General features: G+C 39.0%; 1 protein-coding gene across 1 annotated transcript in view; it reads right to left on the bottom strand.

The window, feature by feature from the left end:
• Positions 1 to 291: 291 nt before the first annotated feature.
• The window catches only part of FBN2 (fibrillin 2), a 205879-nt gene continuing 188811 nt past the window's right edge, over positions 292 to 17359 (bottom strand). The window contains exons 57-68 of the mRNA XM_019471859.1: positions 15778 to 15900; positions 15218 to 15349; positions 13722 to 13847; positions 11123 to 11329; positions 10297 to 10422; positions 9619 to 9741; positions 9353 to 9469; positions 8553 to 8681; positions 6764 to 6883; positions 4726 to 4957; positions 3886 to 4045; positions 292 to 666 (exon numbers count right to left, since the gene is read on the bottom strand). Coding sequence (XP_019327404.1) covers positions 292 to 666; positions 3886 to 4045; positions 4726 to 4957; positions 6764 to 6883; positions 8553 to 8681; positions 9353 to 9469; positions 9619 to 9741; positions 10297 to 10422; positions 11123 to 11329; positions 13722 to 13847; positions 15218 to 15349; positions 15778 to 15900 — 1970 coding nt within the window. The remainder of the gene's footprint in view (positions 667 to 3885; positions 4046 to 4725; positions 4958 to 6763; positions 6884 to 8552; positions 8682 to 9352; positions 9470 to 9618; positions 9742 to 10296; positions 10423 to 11122; positions 11330 to 13721; positions 13848 to 15217; positions 15350 to 15777; positions 15901 to 17359) is intronic.

Below are 17359 nucleotides of genomic sequence, written 5' to 3'. Positions count from 1 at the left end.
ATGACTTCTTGAACTTTAACTTTTTAATATACTTTAAATTGAGGTTATATAAAAGATACAGTAACCATGATCGCCATTGTAATCAAAGTTTTGGCGGTGGCAGAGTTTAAGTTACCCTCCTGCAAGGGTGGTTCTGCAGTCTCGGCAGGATAGAAAGAAAGAGGTCTTCCCCTCTCCCTTTCTCCCCCAAAAGTCAGTGACTGTTTCAAAGCCTTTGAAAAGCAGATATGCTCAGGTGGATAGATAGGTGAACAGAAGTGACTGAAGAACTGGACTCAGTCTGGAAGATGGCTAGTAGAGGTCTATCCACAGCCTCATTCTGAGAGCTTCCCCGAGCTCTCCTAGGAGGTAGTTGTCCTCATTGCTGTCTTCCAGTTTCTTTAGCTCCTTTTTCTTATATAGAGGAATGCTAGTGATTTCCAGTGTGTGAGTTCCAGGCACTGACTTTTTCTTAACTGCGTGCAAATAACTCAGTCCATCCCTCTGATGGATTCGAAAGATGCCATCGTCATTGCCATGTGAGATGATGTAGCGCACATGGTTGGTAAGGGGCTCAATGGCTGGCATGAGTTCTAGGATGTGCTCCTTGTTGTCAAGCCTGGAAATGTTGACTCTCATCTTCAAAGGACTATCCATGTCTAGGCTTTCCAAGCTAATCTGCTCAATCTGAAGTAAAGGAGGAAAGATTGTTTAGAGCAGGAGAGAAACAGATATTCACTTGCATTGAGAGAAGAATAACACGTGATTACTAACAGTTTCTGAATTTGTGAAAACCTAGCTGTGAAAGAAGCAATGGTAAATCCTTTCCACCTAGGAGAACTGCTTAATTCCATATAACACACCCTGAAAATCTTAAAGGCTTCTCACACAGGCCTAACAGGATAATTAAAGTTACAGCATCAGGTCTACAGAGGGAACTCAGATTTCAGATTCTTTTCAGAATCTGTTTAACTTCATGCTTGCAAAAAGTCCATGTAAAAAAGAGACCTATATTTACTGCCGCAGTAAAGACTGTATGTGAGGCACAGTCTTGTTCTTATGATCAACTTCAGTGAGGAACATTACAGAAACACATACCACAACACTGTATGGGAATTCCCTGAAACTTCTGGTAAAACTCTTTTAATGAATCCTCGCTTCTAAAAACAAGTAGGCTCAGCATTTGGTGATGAGGAAGTACAGTGATTATAAGGGAAATTGAAGTAAGGAGAGAACTGCTGTATTGTTAGCCTTCTACAGAAAGGGCTAGTATGTCACGTTGTCCAATTACATCCTGTTTGGACCACTGAAAGGAGTGTGGAAAAAAGTCCCAGCATTGTTTTTCTGACAAATCAGTCGTGTTCTTTTTTAATTTGAGCTTCAGTATAGTTATGCTGCAGGTGTGAATCTGTCCAGAGGTGTTAGCTGTGAACACACTTGGGGGCGGTGGGTGAGAATGAGTGCATTCCTAGGAAAGCCATCTAACAAGCAACAGCTTTTGAAAGTGCTTCTACAAAAATAAATAGGCTGTAGTCTTCTTTAGGAAACCTGATACTAAGTGAGGTACCTAGCCTACATGTCAAGATCCTTTCACGCTTGTAAAGATAGCAAAGGTCATCTCTCTCTCTGAGGGAATTCCAATCACATGTAGGTTCATATGTGTTCTCATATGTAATGTAATTAAAAACACATTGTGAAAACAAGGAAAATTTGTGGACAGGAGCAAGTACTGTTGTGTTCTAAATTCTGCACCCCATAGATGTCATTAGTGATGAGATAATTTCTTTTTTCACATAGTTTTATGGATGTGAAAACTTTCACTTTTACTGCTCAGATAGTTCTAGTACGAGAAACTGAAAAGGTTAATGCTATAAAAAAACCATAATAACGAGAGATAACAATTATGAACTAGATATGAAATTAATTGTGCAACAGAAAAAACATCCATGTATTTCTGTGGTGGGTTGATGTTGTGGTTTAACCTCAGCCGGCAACTAAGCACCACACAGCCACTCGCTCACTCCCCCCAGTGGGATGGGGGAGAGAATTGGAAGGGTAAAAGTAAGAAAACTCGTGGGTTGAGATAAAGGCAGTTTAACAGGTAAAGCAAAAGCTGCGCACGCAAGCAAAGCAAAACAAGGAATTCATTCCCTACTTCCCATCGGCAGGCAGGTGTTCAGCCATCTCCAGGACAGCAGGGCTCCATCACGCGTAACGGTTACTTGGGAAGACAAATGCCATCACTCCAAACGTCCCCCCCCTTCCTTCTTCCTCCCCCCAGCTTTATATGCTGAGCATGACATTATATGGTATGGAATGTCCCTTTGGCCAGTTTGGGTCAGCTGTCCTGGCTGTGCCCCCTCCCAGCTTCTTGTGCACCCCCAGCCTTCTCAGTCGGTAGAGCATGGGAAGCTGAAAAGCCCTTGACTAGTGTAAGCACTGCCTAGCAACAACTAGAACATCGGTGTGTTACCAACATTGTTCTCCTCCTAAATCCAAAACACAGCACTGTACCAGCTACTAGGAAGGAAATTAACTCTATCCCTGCCGAAACCAGGACAGTTGACCACAGAATTCAGACTGGAACAGGTCCAATGGGAGTGGCACTGGGGAGGGAAAAGGGATGTTTGTGGGAAGTCTGGATGTGTGTGGGGAAATCAAACATTTAGGTTTTTAAGTGCCAACATTATATCCTTTAGAGCAGAAATTATAGGATTACTGGCTTCTTTCGAAACTTTGCCAATACAAGAACTGGATTTGACGGCATCATGCAAAGTAGTGTGTACTAAGGCTGGAGCTTCTGGATTGTTTTATGTCCTTACCCTTTTAGAAAGGAGACTTTGTTTCCCCATTCTTTCAATGTAACTTGTGTGGCTAGCACACCTTACCATTTTAGCTGAGGACTTACATTTTGCCTGTTTGCATTACACAGCTCTTGTACTGCTGAAGGAAAATCTGTGTGTGTCCCCACCTCTAAACTGAGTCAGTTTCCCATTACGGCAGATTTCAAGACCAGAGCTAATGCTAGAAGACAACATCCTATCATACAGATAATGCAGATAACAGACATACAGGTATACTTGGAACAGGCTGCCCAGGGAAGTGGTGGAGTCCCCATCCCTGGAGGTATTTAAAAGACGTGTAGATGAGGCACTTAGGGACACGGTTTAGTGGACATGGTGGTGTTGGGTTGACGGTTGGACTCGATGATCTTAGAGGTCTTTTCCAACCTCAATGATTCTATGATTCTATGATTCTTCTAACTTTTGAAAAAAAAAAGCATCTAAAAGGTGTAAACAGTAGGGCTGCCCTTTGATGAGTATCCCGTAACTTATTTTTGTAAGCCCACAAAATGCAGTAAGAAAAAAATTAAGTCTGAAGTGTAATTCTCTAATACCCTCAGCAATTCTGCAAATAATGGACTTAAGTGTATCAGCCAGGTCATGGGCTTTAGTACCCCACAATTGTGAGCAACCATGGAATTACTTAGACTAAAATGATTTGCAAGAACATCTATTGAGCTGTCCCAGACCATAAAATGCTGTTCATTCTCCTCCTGACAGCAGAACAGATTGCACACATGACCAGTTTCCTAGCTCTCTGTAATTATAGGAAGATTATTTCCCTGAATATATTTTGAGGAACTAGACAACATCTCGCACTACAAAGGATTCTTTACAAGCTTTAAAAACTTCATCCGTTCATAGCTGTTGATGTCTTTCTGACTGTCACATCATTCCTGCTGACAGGACCCAAGTGTGAAAACCACTGAGGCAGGGGAAAAAAGATTTTCGCCATTGAATGTGGCCTGTTAAAAAATTCCCTCCGTTTACTGATAGTGTTGAGAACGGTATCTCTGAAAATACCTCGAAGTACATTATAGTGCTTATTCATCCTGGTACGTACAGTGTCATTAGCACTTCTCTTCTTCCTGTTGTCTTTTTTGGAATAGCCATTGATTTTGCACTCATAACATGCTTCAGGGGACAAAGCATTCTCTTCATCAGCATCTCCATCCAGTGGCAGGTACTGGCCTTTGTTAAATCCCATCCCTGAGACACAGTGGCTGTTGAATAAAAACATCTGTTTTAGTTACTTCTTGCAGTTTTATGAACTGTCCTGCTAAATGGAAAACAAGTGTATGTGATCTATATCACAGTGTCTGTATCTCCTTCCTTTCCCTTCCCTCAGCAGGAGGTCTGTGCATTAATTTTCTTCACACGAGTGTGGCATACTGAATGAAATACAACCATTGGCTGAAGGCCTGTAGGCTTTTCTAATTTTCATTTACAGGTCTTACAAAGAAACAGAAGAAAACCAGCCTGCTCCAAACTCTGGAACTAAAGAAATTAGCCACTGCCATGTACCAGAACAATATTCATTCGTGTTTAATGTTCTGGGTTGATCAGTGTGGCTTAAAACCCTTAATTATCTCAGTACAGATGGTACCTATCCTTATGCAGTAACAGTCCTCATTGAGCAGGTTTGTGAAGGAGTTCTTGTGCTGATACTGGGGGAGAAAGAACTGTTTAATGTTGCTTATACACTAGATTTAAAATGAGTGCCATGCTGCATGTACAGATGTCTTTTTTTCTAGCTTATGGATATTGTGTGCAAAGGGAGGAGAAAGGATGACTCGGTAGCCTGTCCTTCATTTGCACCTCTGTTCTTCAGTCTGACTAGGGTCCAGCCTTTTTACAGGCTTCTGAACGTGTCTTTGATGAATGACTGTGTGGAGATACTCACCCTTGTCCAACTCTGTAATAGCCAGGTGGACAGCCACAAAGATAACCACCTTCAGTGTTGGAACAACCATAATTGCAGGGGTTCTTGGTAGAAGAACACTCATTCACATCATGGCATGCACTGGAGAATTGGTCATAAGAAAATCCAGATGGGCAGGCACACTTGTAACTTCCAAGTGTGTTGTAGCAAGAAGCAGAGCCACACGCGTTAGGATTGGAGCATTCATTTTCATCTAGTAAGCAAACAGAAGTATATTGGTAACTTCTAATCTGATGGACATCAGGCAAGCATGATGTAGCTAACAAATCAGAATATCTGCAAGTCCTAGGGCTCTGCTACATCCTTGACCTCATTACCCCATAGAGACTTGGTCTCTGAAGAAAAAATACATTGGGAAAGGTCCCAAACATATATACTGGGCTGTAAAGGTATTTTAGGATAGTTACAGTTAACCTTATATTGACTCAATGCTCCCCCTTCCTTCAAGGTATGTCTCCTGTTTTGCTTAGGGGTCCTCTTTCCCCTGGCAGGGTACACTCCTACCATATAAGGTCCACAGAGGAGAAATGAGCTGGAACTCCAGTCATACTCCAATCATGATAAGTGCTCGTGCGCACGTAGCGATGGGGCGAAGTTAGCACATACGTGTAGTGGAAACCTGCAGGCTCTGTGAGGGGAAAGACAATCTAAATAGCCAACCAAAATGAAAAAGAAGTATTGTCTTCACCTTGGGGTTGTTGAATTAAGATACAGAGAAGATCACTCCTCCAGTCAGTGTGACTGATTTAGTTCCAGGCTCTATTGTGAAAAATGAGTGAGGAAAGTAGCTTGTTGTATGGAAGATCATACTTTTCATAGTTGGCACATGTTGCTTATTTTTTTTATCTTACCAAGGTACTGTTTCCCTGTAGGTGTTTTCCTCTCCAATACCATTGGCGCATGCTTTACCATTTTTGCCTGCACAGGAGACACATTCTTTTGAGGACTATCTATAATATTCAGAGACTGCAGCTGGTTTGGAGTTTTGTGGGAGTTGTTCTTTGTGTGTTCCTGTCACTCCCACCCCAGTCCTTTGCTTTCTTTGCTGTAAAGCAGTATTAAGTAAGGAGTGATGATGGTGGTTGGGACTTCAGAAAAACTGCCTGGCGTGCTACTTAATGTAAAATGGGTATAATGAACTAATTTATATGTCTAGGATCAGGACAGTAAGACCAGCCTATAAGAAATGTATGGCAGTGCTCGCAGCCATCCTCTGATTATGACACCGTTGACAGAGAACCATGAAAGCAAACCTGAAAAGGTAAATATGTTGTTGTGGTGCCTTGTGAACTGTACAGGATGGGGTTGTGTGGGGGTGTGTTGGTTTTTATTAAAAAAAAAAAAATTCCCACATTTCATTTGGTATGGGAGTTAGCTTAGTTCATGAAACACAGAAAAGAAATGATGGATTGAATGAGCTAAACCTACAATAAAACTGCTGAGCTGATTAATTTGTCCCTGTTCCCCGCCCAAAGAACTAATGTTGGCCTTGAGACTGTATTTTGGAAGTAGGAAACCCTTAATGGTTGTGTTGATATTTTTTCTCCCCATTCACCATAGATGCTATTCTGTAGTATTCTCAAATTGCTAATGATGGTGAGTGATTCTTACTCATGAAAGGTGGGATTTTTTTTTTCCTTTTGTTTTTTTTTTTTCCCCAGCAGAGGTATTTACATTGGTGCTTTCAGGAATTGAATTAATATCTTTCCACCTTTCTAAGATGGGGATTTTTCCATGGAGAAGGGAGTCAGAATTTAGGCCTTACTAGGACAAAAAGTTTTCTCCTTGTCACACGGAGTTTCAACAGGACGAGTGTGTTTTCTTGTTACCTTATGTCACTGATTTATGTTGGGAGTAATAAGCGTATGGAAGGAGGGGGACAGAGGAAAAAAAGATTTGTGTCTGCATACCCTTTGTCCTGCCCATTCTTGTCCTCACCTGGCAGTTGTCACTATAAACACTATGCCACCTTTGCTGCTTAAATGTATTCTGTGCTTACCAACACATTGATTCCACTGGTAATGCTGAATATATCCTTGTGGGCATCCACATCTGTATCCACCCAGGATGTTTTGACAGCCATGCTGGCACCTATGGTTTCCATCACATTCATCCACATCTTTGCAGTCGGCAGAGAAGCAGAACATGAGGAACACACGATTATACACGTTGCCAAATACGTTACTCGCTTTGATTACAATCATTGAAACACCAGTATTCATGACAGAGAAGTACTGCTGTAAGATGGAAGCACCATTCAGGTTGGTCTTTTGGAAAGCCTGAAAGTCAATTAATGTAGTGTTCTTTCTATCTATCAATAATCCGACTGGAGCTTTTGAGCCTTTATGTTACTCAGATTTGGAGAAGAAACACTATTCCTGGTAATCCTACATGATGTTGCTTTGATGTAATGTTTAGAATCTGAGTGTTTTTTTATTTCAGTTTTCAAACCAGCTACGTAGGACTAAGCTTTAAGTTTCCTGGAACATACTGAAGTGTTTGAATATGAGGAATACATACTGAATTTGGATCTAAGTGCTTACCTTTGCAATTAAAAAGAAAAAGCCATCTAAAAAGTCTCTGAGGTATGTGTAAATAAAGGAGAAAGCCAGAAAGAAAAAACAAAATGTAAAAACTCAGTCATCTGAAATAGTGTCTGCTATAAGAAATAAATAGATTGTAAGCAGCCTAATGTGTCAGATACAGCATGCAGTTCTAGTAGAAAATAGAAAGTCATTCATGGTATCACATTTTCTAAGTTACACTCTAGTTGTCCATAGTTTGAAACAAATTTAATGGAATTGTGATGTCCCAAAGTCTGAGGTACAGAAAACCATCATGCCAGGAACTGAAAGCTGTCATTTTATCAATAGTGGCATATAGAGCAGTTCTGATGTGCTAGTTGTGTATGTATCTTGTGAATGCTTTGATATGTATAATTATTTGTTTTGTTTGGTAGGTGCTGGGTAAAGTACACAATAAGGATGTATCTACTTTATGAGAACAAAGTAATCTGACAGAAGATAATGCTTTCTAAAACTTCTGGCTGCGTATATTCTGCACTGTTACTCTAGAAATAGACTCTAAATATTAATTCCTGTTTTAAATGCTGTATTAAGGTAGCTGACATTTTGAGATGTCATAAATTTGTGCACATGTACCTCCACATTTCTAATTCTCAGCAGCCAGATGACCTAGTACTGCCTTTTAATTTCTTCTTTGCTCAGTATCTGAGGCCCACTGAAGAGTCTGCAGCTCTCAAATAGAGATTTCCTGACTGGGGCTCCCTTGTGGGCCACCAGAGAGAGATGAAGCTCAACAATATAATTTGTATTTTGACTGTAGTGAATTACCCTTCTGAATGTGTATCTCTATGGTAGAAGACTTAAAGTATGGAATTTAGAATATAATCTTAGACACTCTCAGGTGAGTGATTACAATTTGCCGAAACAAAAATTGTAGAGAGATTCTGTTTAGACTGTATGAAAACGAAAAAGAAGAAACTAAACTTTTAGATGCATAAACCTATGTGAAGTTGAAATGGCAGCCTGGAAACAGTTGTTCAGGAGTTCAGCTAAAAAGTCACTTTTTATTCTCATTTGTGTAAAAATTACTCAGGCAGTATGTTCTTACATACAATAATGCTTAAAATTACTCAAATACATTCTTTTTGGTATTTACTTTTTCTATGGCTGGTGCTCTGTTTTATCTGTCTTTGACATCACAGAATTCACTAGACACAGAAGTAAGGATTTGCACCATAAAAACATTTGACCTTTGCTAGTTACCTTCACAGTTTAATCCAGTAGAATCCAGAGAAAATCCCCTTTGACATTCACAGGTAAAACTTCCAGGGGTGTTTTGGCAAATACCTTTTGATCCACAAAGCAATGGCTGAGAACCACATTCATTGTTATCTTAAAAATGCAGAGGAGAGAGAAGAAGGTTGGTATACCTTGTGGCATGATTTTAGACATGTCCATATAACATTTCTTAAGAGGCTGAAATCCACAGAGGTGCTAAGTTTATTTTGAAAATGTAGCTTTTCATACTTAAATGTCAGATGACCTGATGACTCATGCAGAGCTATGAGTAGTTAATAAATTGGAAGTGCAAGTTGTAATTCAGTTATGAGTGCGAAAGACCCAGATATGTAATGGCTGACAGTGGAAAAATGCTGCACTTCTGCATTAGCTGAACTAAAATAGTTTCAGTTGGCAAGACTCATGCATATGCTTAAGATCTAAAGACATCTGTATCTATTAAAGAAGAAAATGCAGTCTGTTTTTGTTTAACTACATTTTAAATCAGATTTTAATACTTTACCCTTTTGTCTCCATGTGGTTATACTTAGAATAGAATAACATGTATTAACTACGTACAACTGTTTACTAAGCAAGAAAATACAAATGGTGGATAGACTGATTTTTCTTTAGCTATAATTGTTGCTTTTCAAAATCTGTCTTCTGGACTGCTGACATTATTGCGCTGTATTATTACTGTTTATACAGAGCAAAAGACATGAATGAGGATTGAGAATGTTGTTCTTCTAGAAAAACTGATGCAAGAAAACTAATGTTTTTCTTACCAATACAAGCTGTGTGATGTTGTGTAAAACCAGGTGGACATTTGCATGTGAAGCCTCCAAGGGTGTTGACACAGAGAAACTGACAATTGTGTTGTTTGGTTTGACATTCATCGAGATCTGAAAGTAAGAGATGTTGTTGTCTTAAGAAAAGTCAACAAAAAAAGAGGTACATTTAGTCTAACTTGATAAAAATATCACACTTCAAAACTATTTCCTTTTAAGTCAAGGTGCAACAAAATTAGGTTACTGCGTATAACCTTCTCTACCTTTACATGTCTTTCCATCTTCTTGAAGGATGTAGCCCCGAGGACATGAGCACTGATAGCTCCCTTCTGAGTTCTTGCAGATAAAATTGCATGGTTTAGGAGACTGGGAGCACTCATCAAGATCTAAAGAAAGAAACTGTTAAGTATCTGTTGTACTGATTTCTTTGTCTGTCTTTGAAGGGTGTTTTCTAAACAGCCCTATAAGAGAAAAATGTTTGTAGGAAAAAATCCCCAATTTACATTTGTTCAGAGTTCCTATTTCTTTCTCTATGGATGTGTTGCTGTGGAGTTTCTATGGAGCTGCCAGTGGCATTAATATTTTCATCTAACAGCTAAGTATTTATTTTTGGGCATACTATGGTATACTTATATGTGTAACCAACAGGAAAGTGGGAAAATGTAGACGACGAACTAATGAGCTGGTTTGTCAGTCAAAATGGTTATACAGCTGAAACGTATTTCAGTGCTCATTCTACTGCAGGAATATTGCCAGTACAGCTTGCTTCTAGATTTCCCCAAATGAAATACAAAAATAGAAATGCGTATTACGAAAAGCAAGCTAGAAAAGAGATAAAAGAGATAATGAGAAAAAAATTGCTTTGATACAAAGGTTTACAGAGGTTGATACGTCATTATGTACCAATTAAAGAAATAACTTGTTAAGATGCTGAATCTTACCAATACAAGATGTGCCGCTTATGTCAGTGGTATAGCCAACTTTGCAAAAGCATCGGAAGGAGCCCATAGTGTTAATACACTGTCCATTTCTGCATAGGTTTGGCATGACCTTACATTCATCAATATCTGTACAGAAAATATTAAATATGTCATCTTTCCGTTTCAAATTCAACTTTTTTCTTCTCTACCATTTTTGCACAGTTCCTCATCATCATGCTTCTGATAGGAACTTTACCCTTTCCTTCTCTTTAAAGAGGGATCTGAATTCAAAGTCAAACATCCTTCAAACTTTCATTATTGTTTTTTGTTTCAAAACCTTCCTGCTATTTCATTGGGTAATCAGGTTCCAGTTTTGCTAACTCAAAATACAAAACCCATAGAAGCAAATTTTCTTATGACCAGTTAGATGACGCAAAAATTTTTTCACCACAATTTAAAAATGTATGTTAGCTTCTGCTTCCTATGTGGAAATAGTAACTGCAAAGAATTCAGTGAGACGGTTGTTAGAACAACTGTTGTTGCCTTTGCCATGTATGCAACTTTTCAGCATACCAAAGCTTTGGGATCATTTCTAGCTTTCAGTTACTGGTTGGTACCTATTGTTTTAGATCCCAACCCTGAAAGTTCTGCACAGCTGTGAGTATTTTGGTTGCAGCTACTGTTTAAAGGTGGTTTTAATTTCTGTTCTCTCGGCAGCATTTGAAAAAATCAAACTGTTGTTTCGCAGGAAATTCTTCCAAGGAACTTCAAAGAGAATTCTGCATTTTCTTAAATACATGAGCATATTCTTTTCCCCTTTTCTGCCTCTTTTCATCCCTGCAAATACCTCTTCCATCTGTAGTATAGCCTGGTCCGTGTGGACAGAGTTTCTTATATTGTGTGGTTCCGGGAAGCGGACAGAGCTCACACTGGTTACCCCAGCCCCGGCCCCCATCACAGCAGCACTCAGATTTAGTGACAAGATTCCGGCTGCTCGAAGCCATCTGACACATTGTCTGTAAAACTTCAGCAAAGCAAAACCCTTGGCGATTATCTGTAAGGAAGAAGTAGAGAGATCAAGAAAGAGTAGGAGATAAACATCTGATCCATTAAGCATCTGATGTATTATTCTGGCTCTTTGTCAGCACATGCAAGCACTAGAAGATTATTAGCAACCAGTCTGTGAAGTCTATTTTGACTTAGCCTTTCAGATTTATTGTGTCTTCTGATAATCTGCTGCCATTCCAAGTGTATCCAGACATCGCTAAAGTTCAGTACCTGCATGAGCTGGATACGAGTTTTACTTCTAGGAAAGTTGTGCCCTGGGGCATATCTGGTGAGCTTGCTTGATAGTAAAACATGCTGTGGGCCAAACTGAGCTTCCACTTAAGCTGCCTATGTTTGGCTTGCATTTTAACAATTTACTTGGAGTGGGGTTAGAAGTTTGTTTTGTTTGTTTGTTTTACTGGCTAAAATTGCATGTCTGATCATCTGTAATTATCCAGATGTGGTTTAAATGGCAAAATCCTTAGCACTTAAAAGTGTCAGTGCAACTCAATACTTTATCAGTGGCACTCCTAGTTTTTGTTGGGGGGGAAAAAAAAAGGATCTACATGGCCTTACTGTTGGTCTGTCCCTTTCTAATTCTATTTTCCTTAATTTTTAAACCTTTTGGTTAATACCTGTCAATCATTAAAGAGGAGCAGAACTTCAGAGTCTTAATGCTCCTAGAAGTTTCTTTCAAACAGGCAGCTGAGGAGAGCACAGATCCCAGCTTCCAGTGCTAATGGAAACTTTAAATTTTGCGGAGATGATACCTTCTAAATAGGCTATGTCACCTGTCTTATTTGTTAATTAAAATGGAGACATTGTCAACCATGGTCTGACAGACGCTTATGTTTTTAAATGAAAGATTTTATTACTTTCTCTTAAAGCTAAAAGTTAAAATCCTTCAGATCCCTCAGAATGTGTCTATGTATCAACACCCAGCTGACCTTCTCTTTTACAAGTATGAGGAGTACAATCTATACATTTCTTACATGCATCAGTTAAAATGTGAACTTTGGCAAAAATTATTTTGGGTGCCTGGTAACTTAACTGTTGACATCAGATAAAGCTGTCCTCACTGCAAGTGTCAGCTGTGTGAGACAGCATGTTTGCTGTAGTAATTTGCAAGACTCAGCAGATTTCTGTTCTCCTAGATAGGTATATTGTGCAGGTCTTCATGTACATTACGACTTGAAGAACATATAATGCTTTGTCCCCAATTTGAGATGTGGAATAAACTGTAATGTGAACAGAATATAAAGGTTTGCACAATATATTTAAAATAATGTAATCTAAGACTTAATGTTTGTGCTCTAATTCTGAAGAAATACTTTGTTTCTGCCAGACTCATTTTTCATTGTAATTTCTGACCCAGGAAACCCTAAAGGAAAAGCAGCAATGAGCAAACTAACCCAAAGCATAGTCTTCAGAAAATAATATGAAAATCATATACTAAATATAAGAAAGCAATAATGACCTCCAAGCAGGGTATTTTCTTGGCATTAATGACTGGCTGGGTTTAACAGACTGCAGCATCCTCTTCCCATCTGGTCTTAATCCTTAGGAAATACCCTGCACTTGCAATGGTACTGCTTTGCCATGAAGTCAGCACACTACTCATGACAATTTACAGGGAGCTGGTTTTATCATACTTACACATAAGATAATATACAAGTATTTTTGATGCAAGAATAGTAATAAATACTCATACAGTTTCAGTATTGTAAAACACTTTGAAGTATCTACACTTCAACACTCATCATGAAAACATAAGGTTTTGCAGTTCTGTTTGATTTCTAAAAAGGGAACAATTAATTTTATAGTGCAAATGACAAGTCTGAACATTTTGAAAAGGAAATACAGGTTGATGAATATAAAACCCCTCATCAGCATTTAATGTGCAGGCCTGCCTCAGAACTTTTTAATGTATCTTGCAATTTTTTTGTGAAATCCTAGTCTTCTGTGTTCATAATCACTGTCTGAATTAAAGGTACAGAAAATTCAGATGCCTAGTTGCAGTATTGTGCTTAAGATCGTGTTCTGAATATGCAAACACTTAATTTTGCTCTGCATCCCAGTTTTTGATCCAAGGTAACTAAATTCTGCTTCTTCTTTAAAAATACCTGTATTTTGTCTGGATAGTGTTGCTCAGCACCATATTTCTGTCGTTTGGAATTTAGACACTTCTATGTGAGGCTCCCGATTGCTAGACTCAGCTGACATTCTCAAGATGCTCCTCATTCCTATCATTATTTAATATCATATCATTGTTTAATTAATAAGGATTATTATTTAATTTCTGTAGATATGAGAGCAGTTAGGTACTCAGAAGCCTAATTTACACTCCACATCCTTTACACTTTAATGTAAGATGAAATGTATACGAAAGAGGCATTTACCAAGACATTCAATGCCTGATGGACTTGACAGGAATCCTTCATTACATTCACATCGGTAGCTCCCAATAACGTTCATGCAACGACCATTTTCACAGATACCTGGCTTGGTACGGCATTCATTTTCATCTTTACAAAAATATAGTAAGAAAAATTAAATAAATTGTTACAAGAAAATATATCAGCCTCATAGAATGCATTAATTATTCTGCGTAATATTTGCAAAATATTTGCAAGAAGTGGAAAATCAACAACTGATTAAGCCTGGAAAGGACTTTCCTAATAACACTATCCTATTCCATTGCTTATGTACTGCATCCTAGGATGAAAGCTTTAATCCTTGTATGTTCTTTGCAACGTATAACAAGAAGCAGAAAACACTTGCAGCAGAGAAAGTTCTAGTCATAACTTCTACCTGGCAAGTAACATTTAAATAAAATTGGAATAAATGTATGATTTGAGTAACAGACTTTCACTTTGTAATCATTAAGAGTCTCTGAATACATTTGACCTCTTCTGCAATCAGTCACATTTCAGTCCGCACATCATTTCCCTGAAACAGTTTACAATCTTAGTGTATTTCCTTCCATAGCTAATGGCACCGATACAATTACACACCTTTATAGATGCTTAAAATAAAATCTCAGAAAAACCTCAAGTGATTTAAAGGCAGCATTACATGGCAAAAAAGGCAAAATTCTCGTTAATACATATTATTTCCCCTGAAAAAAATCATAAAAATCTGTAAAGGAGGGTAGTCATTCTCTTGCTGAAGGAACACCGTTTTAAAATATTTTCATTAAAAGCATTCACTGAGATGGATGTTTATTTATTTTGAGCCAATGACAGCCTCAGCTACTTCTGTCCACAGAGAACTTTGGAATGGTCTCGGGTTTTTTTATGTACCAGAAGAAAGTGTAATTTGCCAAAATGTAGCTATTGTTTTCCCCTCAACTAATTGAGAAAATGATGGAGGAAAGCTGTTTGCTTACTTACAGGATGGAGAATTATTTTGAACTATGTCAATTTCCACGTCTTTTGCTCTGCATGGCTTTTATATGTTGTTTCAGAATCTTACAGTTTTAATCCTTTAAGGAACTGCCACTTTATTTATAAACAGTATTAATGCTAAAGGAAATGTAACTTTTTCTTTATGAAAATTTTGCTTCCTACTCATCAAATGAGGTCTCTTTTCTTTGGCAACTTAATTTTTTAAATCTAACAAGTGTCTGAAAAACTTTCTGGTTTTGTTGTACAACAAAAGAAACAAAACCAGAGTTTTTCTTCTGAAATACTTATTAGTCATTTAGAACTACTTTCAGATAAGGCTCAAACCTTGAAACAAAAAAGAAAGTTTAAGATGTTGGGCATCATTAGCTATCTTAAGTGTCCTTTATGAATTGCTATTTTCTAGTTTACTATATACACGTACAGAGAATTTTTCATTTGTTTGCTTGTTTGTATTTCAGTAGATGTCTTCTTCCCTTCCTAAGCTTTACCTGTGCAGCCTTCTCCATCAGGTCTTCGGGTCATTCCAGGAGGACAAATGCACATGAAGGTACCAATCAAATTTTTGCACATCATGCCTCTTGATTCGCAGTCATGGAGACCTTCAGCACACTCATCTAGATCTGGAAAAAAATATATACTTTGTGTTTGAACTTCCTTCCAGTAGCTTCACTTACTGAAGACAACTAGCACTTTCTCAAGGGAAAGGACATACAGACTTCCCTAACTAACAAGCACTGAAGAAAAATCTGAGTGCTTAATTGTAGTTGTCTTAATCTTTGTGAGCTGTGTCATCTTGTCATGTTAAAGATGAACTTCACCATTGTGACCTTCTTGGCTTTACAATCCCCATCAAGGGGATTTGTTTTGATAACAAAAACACTAGATACTGGTCTTACACGAATTCCGAAAGAGTAAATTATCATCTGCTGGGCTCTTTGCTACATTCCACTGAGAGGATGAATTCAAGATGCACAGAAATATTTGGATTATGCTTTGGCCCAGTAGAGGGTGATGGAAGTTGGGGAAAAGTTTATACGTCAGTCATTACCTTTGCACATCTTTTGGTCTTCTCTTAGTTCATAGCCGACCGGACATGTGCATTCATAGAAACCGTAAGTGTTGATACAACGAAAAGCACACAACAAGGGATTCTGAGCACACTCGTTTATATCTGAATAGAAAGGAACAAAATAATCATTCTCCACTAAGTTCTAAAACAATCACCCAGAAGGTTTCTTATACCTGTGTTTCTCTTGTCAGCTAAAAATATCAGAAATGTAGTAATTCAAACCACAAACTTGCGGATGTTTGGTTTTGAGTAGCCAGAGAAGATTGAACGAAGCTCTGCTTAAAAATAATGGCATAATAAATATGGAACTACTTGAGCTTAGAATGACAAGTTGGGACAGGCCTATTTCAGATTTTTATTATATGATCATTTTTTAATGTATTTTTGTGTTATGAGAGATGTCAGCTTTTTTCCCAACTCCAAAAAAAATGAATTCTTGCTTCAGAAAGCAAACTAATTATGATTCATAAAATACAAAATTTGTAAGAAGCATCCTGATCAGCATCCAATGAGAGTAGAATGGTTGCACACAAATCACACACTATGAAAAATAAGAGCTACTTAATGAAATTAATAGGGGATTAGTTTAAAACAGATGAAAGAAAATAGAATCATAGAATCATAGAATAGTTTGGGTTGGAAGGGACCTCTAAAGGTCATCTAGTCCAACCCCCCTGCCGTGGGCAGGGACATCTTCAACTAGATCAGGTTGCTCAGAGCCCCCTCCAACCTGACCTGGAATGTTTCCAGGGATGGGGCATCCACTACCTCTCTGGGCAACCTGTGCCACTGTTTCACCACCCTCAGCGTAAAAAATTTCTTCCTTCTATCTAGTCTCAATCTACCCCCCTTTAGTTTAAAGCCATTCCCCCTTGTCCTGTTGCAATAGGCCCTACTAAAAGGTTTGCCGCCATCTTTTTGATAAGCCCCCCTTTAAGTACTGATAGGCTGCAATAAGGTCTCCCCAAAGCCTTCTCTTCTCTAGGCTGAACAACCCCAACTCTCTCAGCCTTTCTTCATAGGAGAGGTGTTCCATCCCCCTGATCATCTTCGTGGCCCTCCTCTGGACTCGTTCCAACAGGTCCGTGTCTTTCTTATGCCGAGGGCTCCAGAGCTGGATGCAGTACTCCAGGTGGGGTCTCACCAGAGCAGAACAGAGGGGCAGAATCACTTCCCTTGACCTGCTGGCCACGCTTCTGTTGATGCAGCCCAGGATACGATTGGCCACCTGGGCTGCGAGCGCACGTTGCTGGCTCCTGTCCAGCTTTTCACCCACCAGTCCCCCCAAGTCCTTCTCGGCAGGGCTGCTCTCAATCCCTCCATCCCCCAGCCTGTATTGATACCGAGGGTTGCCCCGACCCAGGTGCAGGACCCCTGCACTTGGCCTTGTTAAACCTCATGAGGTTCACATGGGCCCACTTCTTGAGCTTGCCCAGGTCACTCTGGATGGCATCCCATCCCTCTGGCATGTCGACCACACCACTCAGCTTGGTGTCATCTGCAAACTTGCTGAGGGTGCACTCAATCCCACTGTGTCATTGATGAAGATATTAAACAGTAC

The sequence above is a fragment of the Aptenodytes forsteri genome, unplaced genomic scaffold, assembly GCF_000699145.1.
Source record: "Aptenodytes forsteri isolate BGI_AS27 unplaced genomic scaffold, ASM69914v1 Scaffold402, whole genome shotgun sequence".
NCBI lineage: Eukaryota > Metazoa > Chordata > Aves > Sphenisciformes > Spheniscidae > Aptenodytes > Aptenodytes forsteri.
Note: the sequence above shows the minus strand (reverse complement) of the source record. Positions and strands in the feature narration are given on the sequence as shown.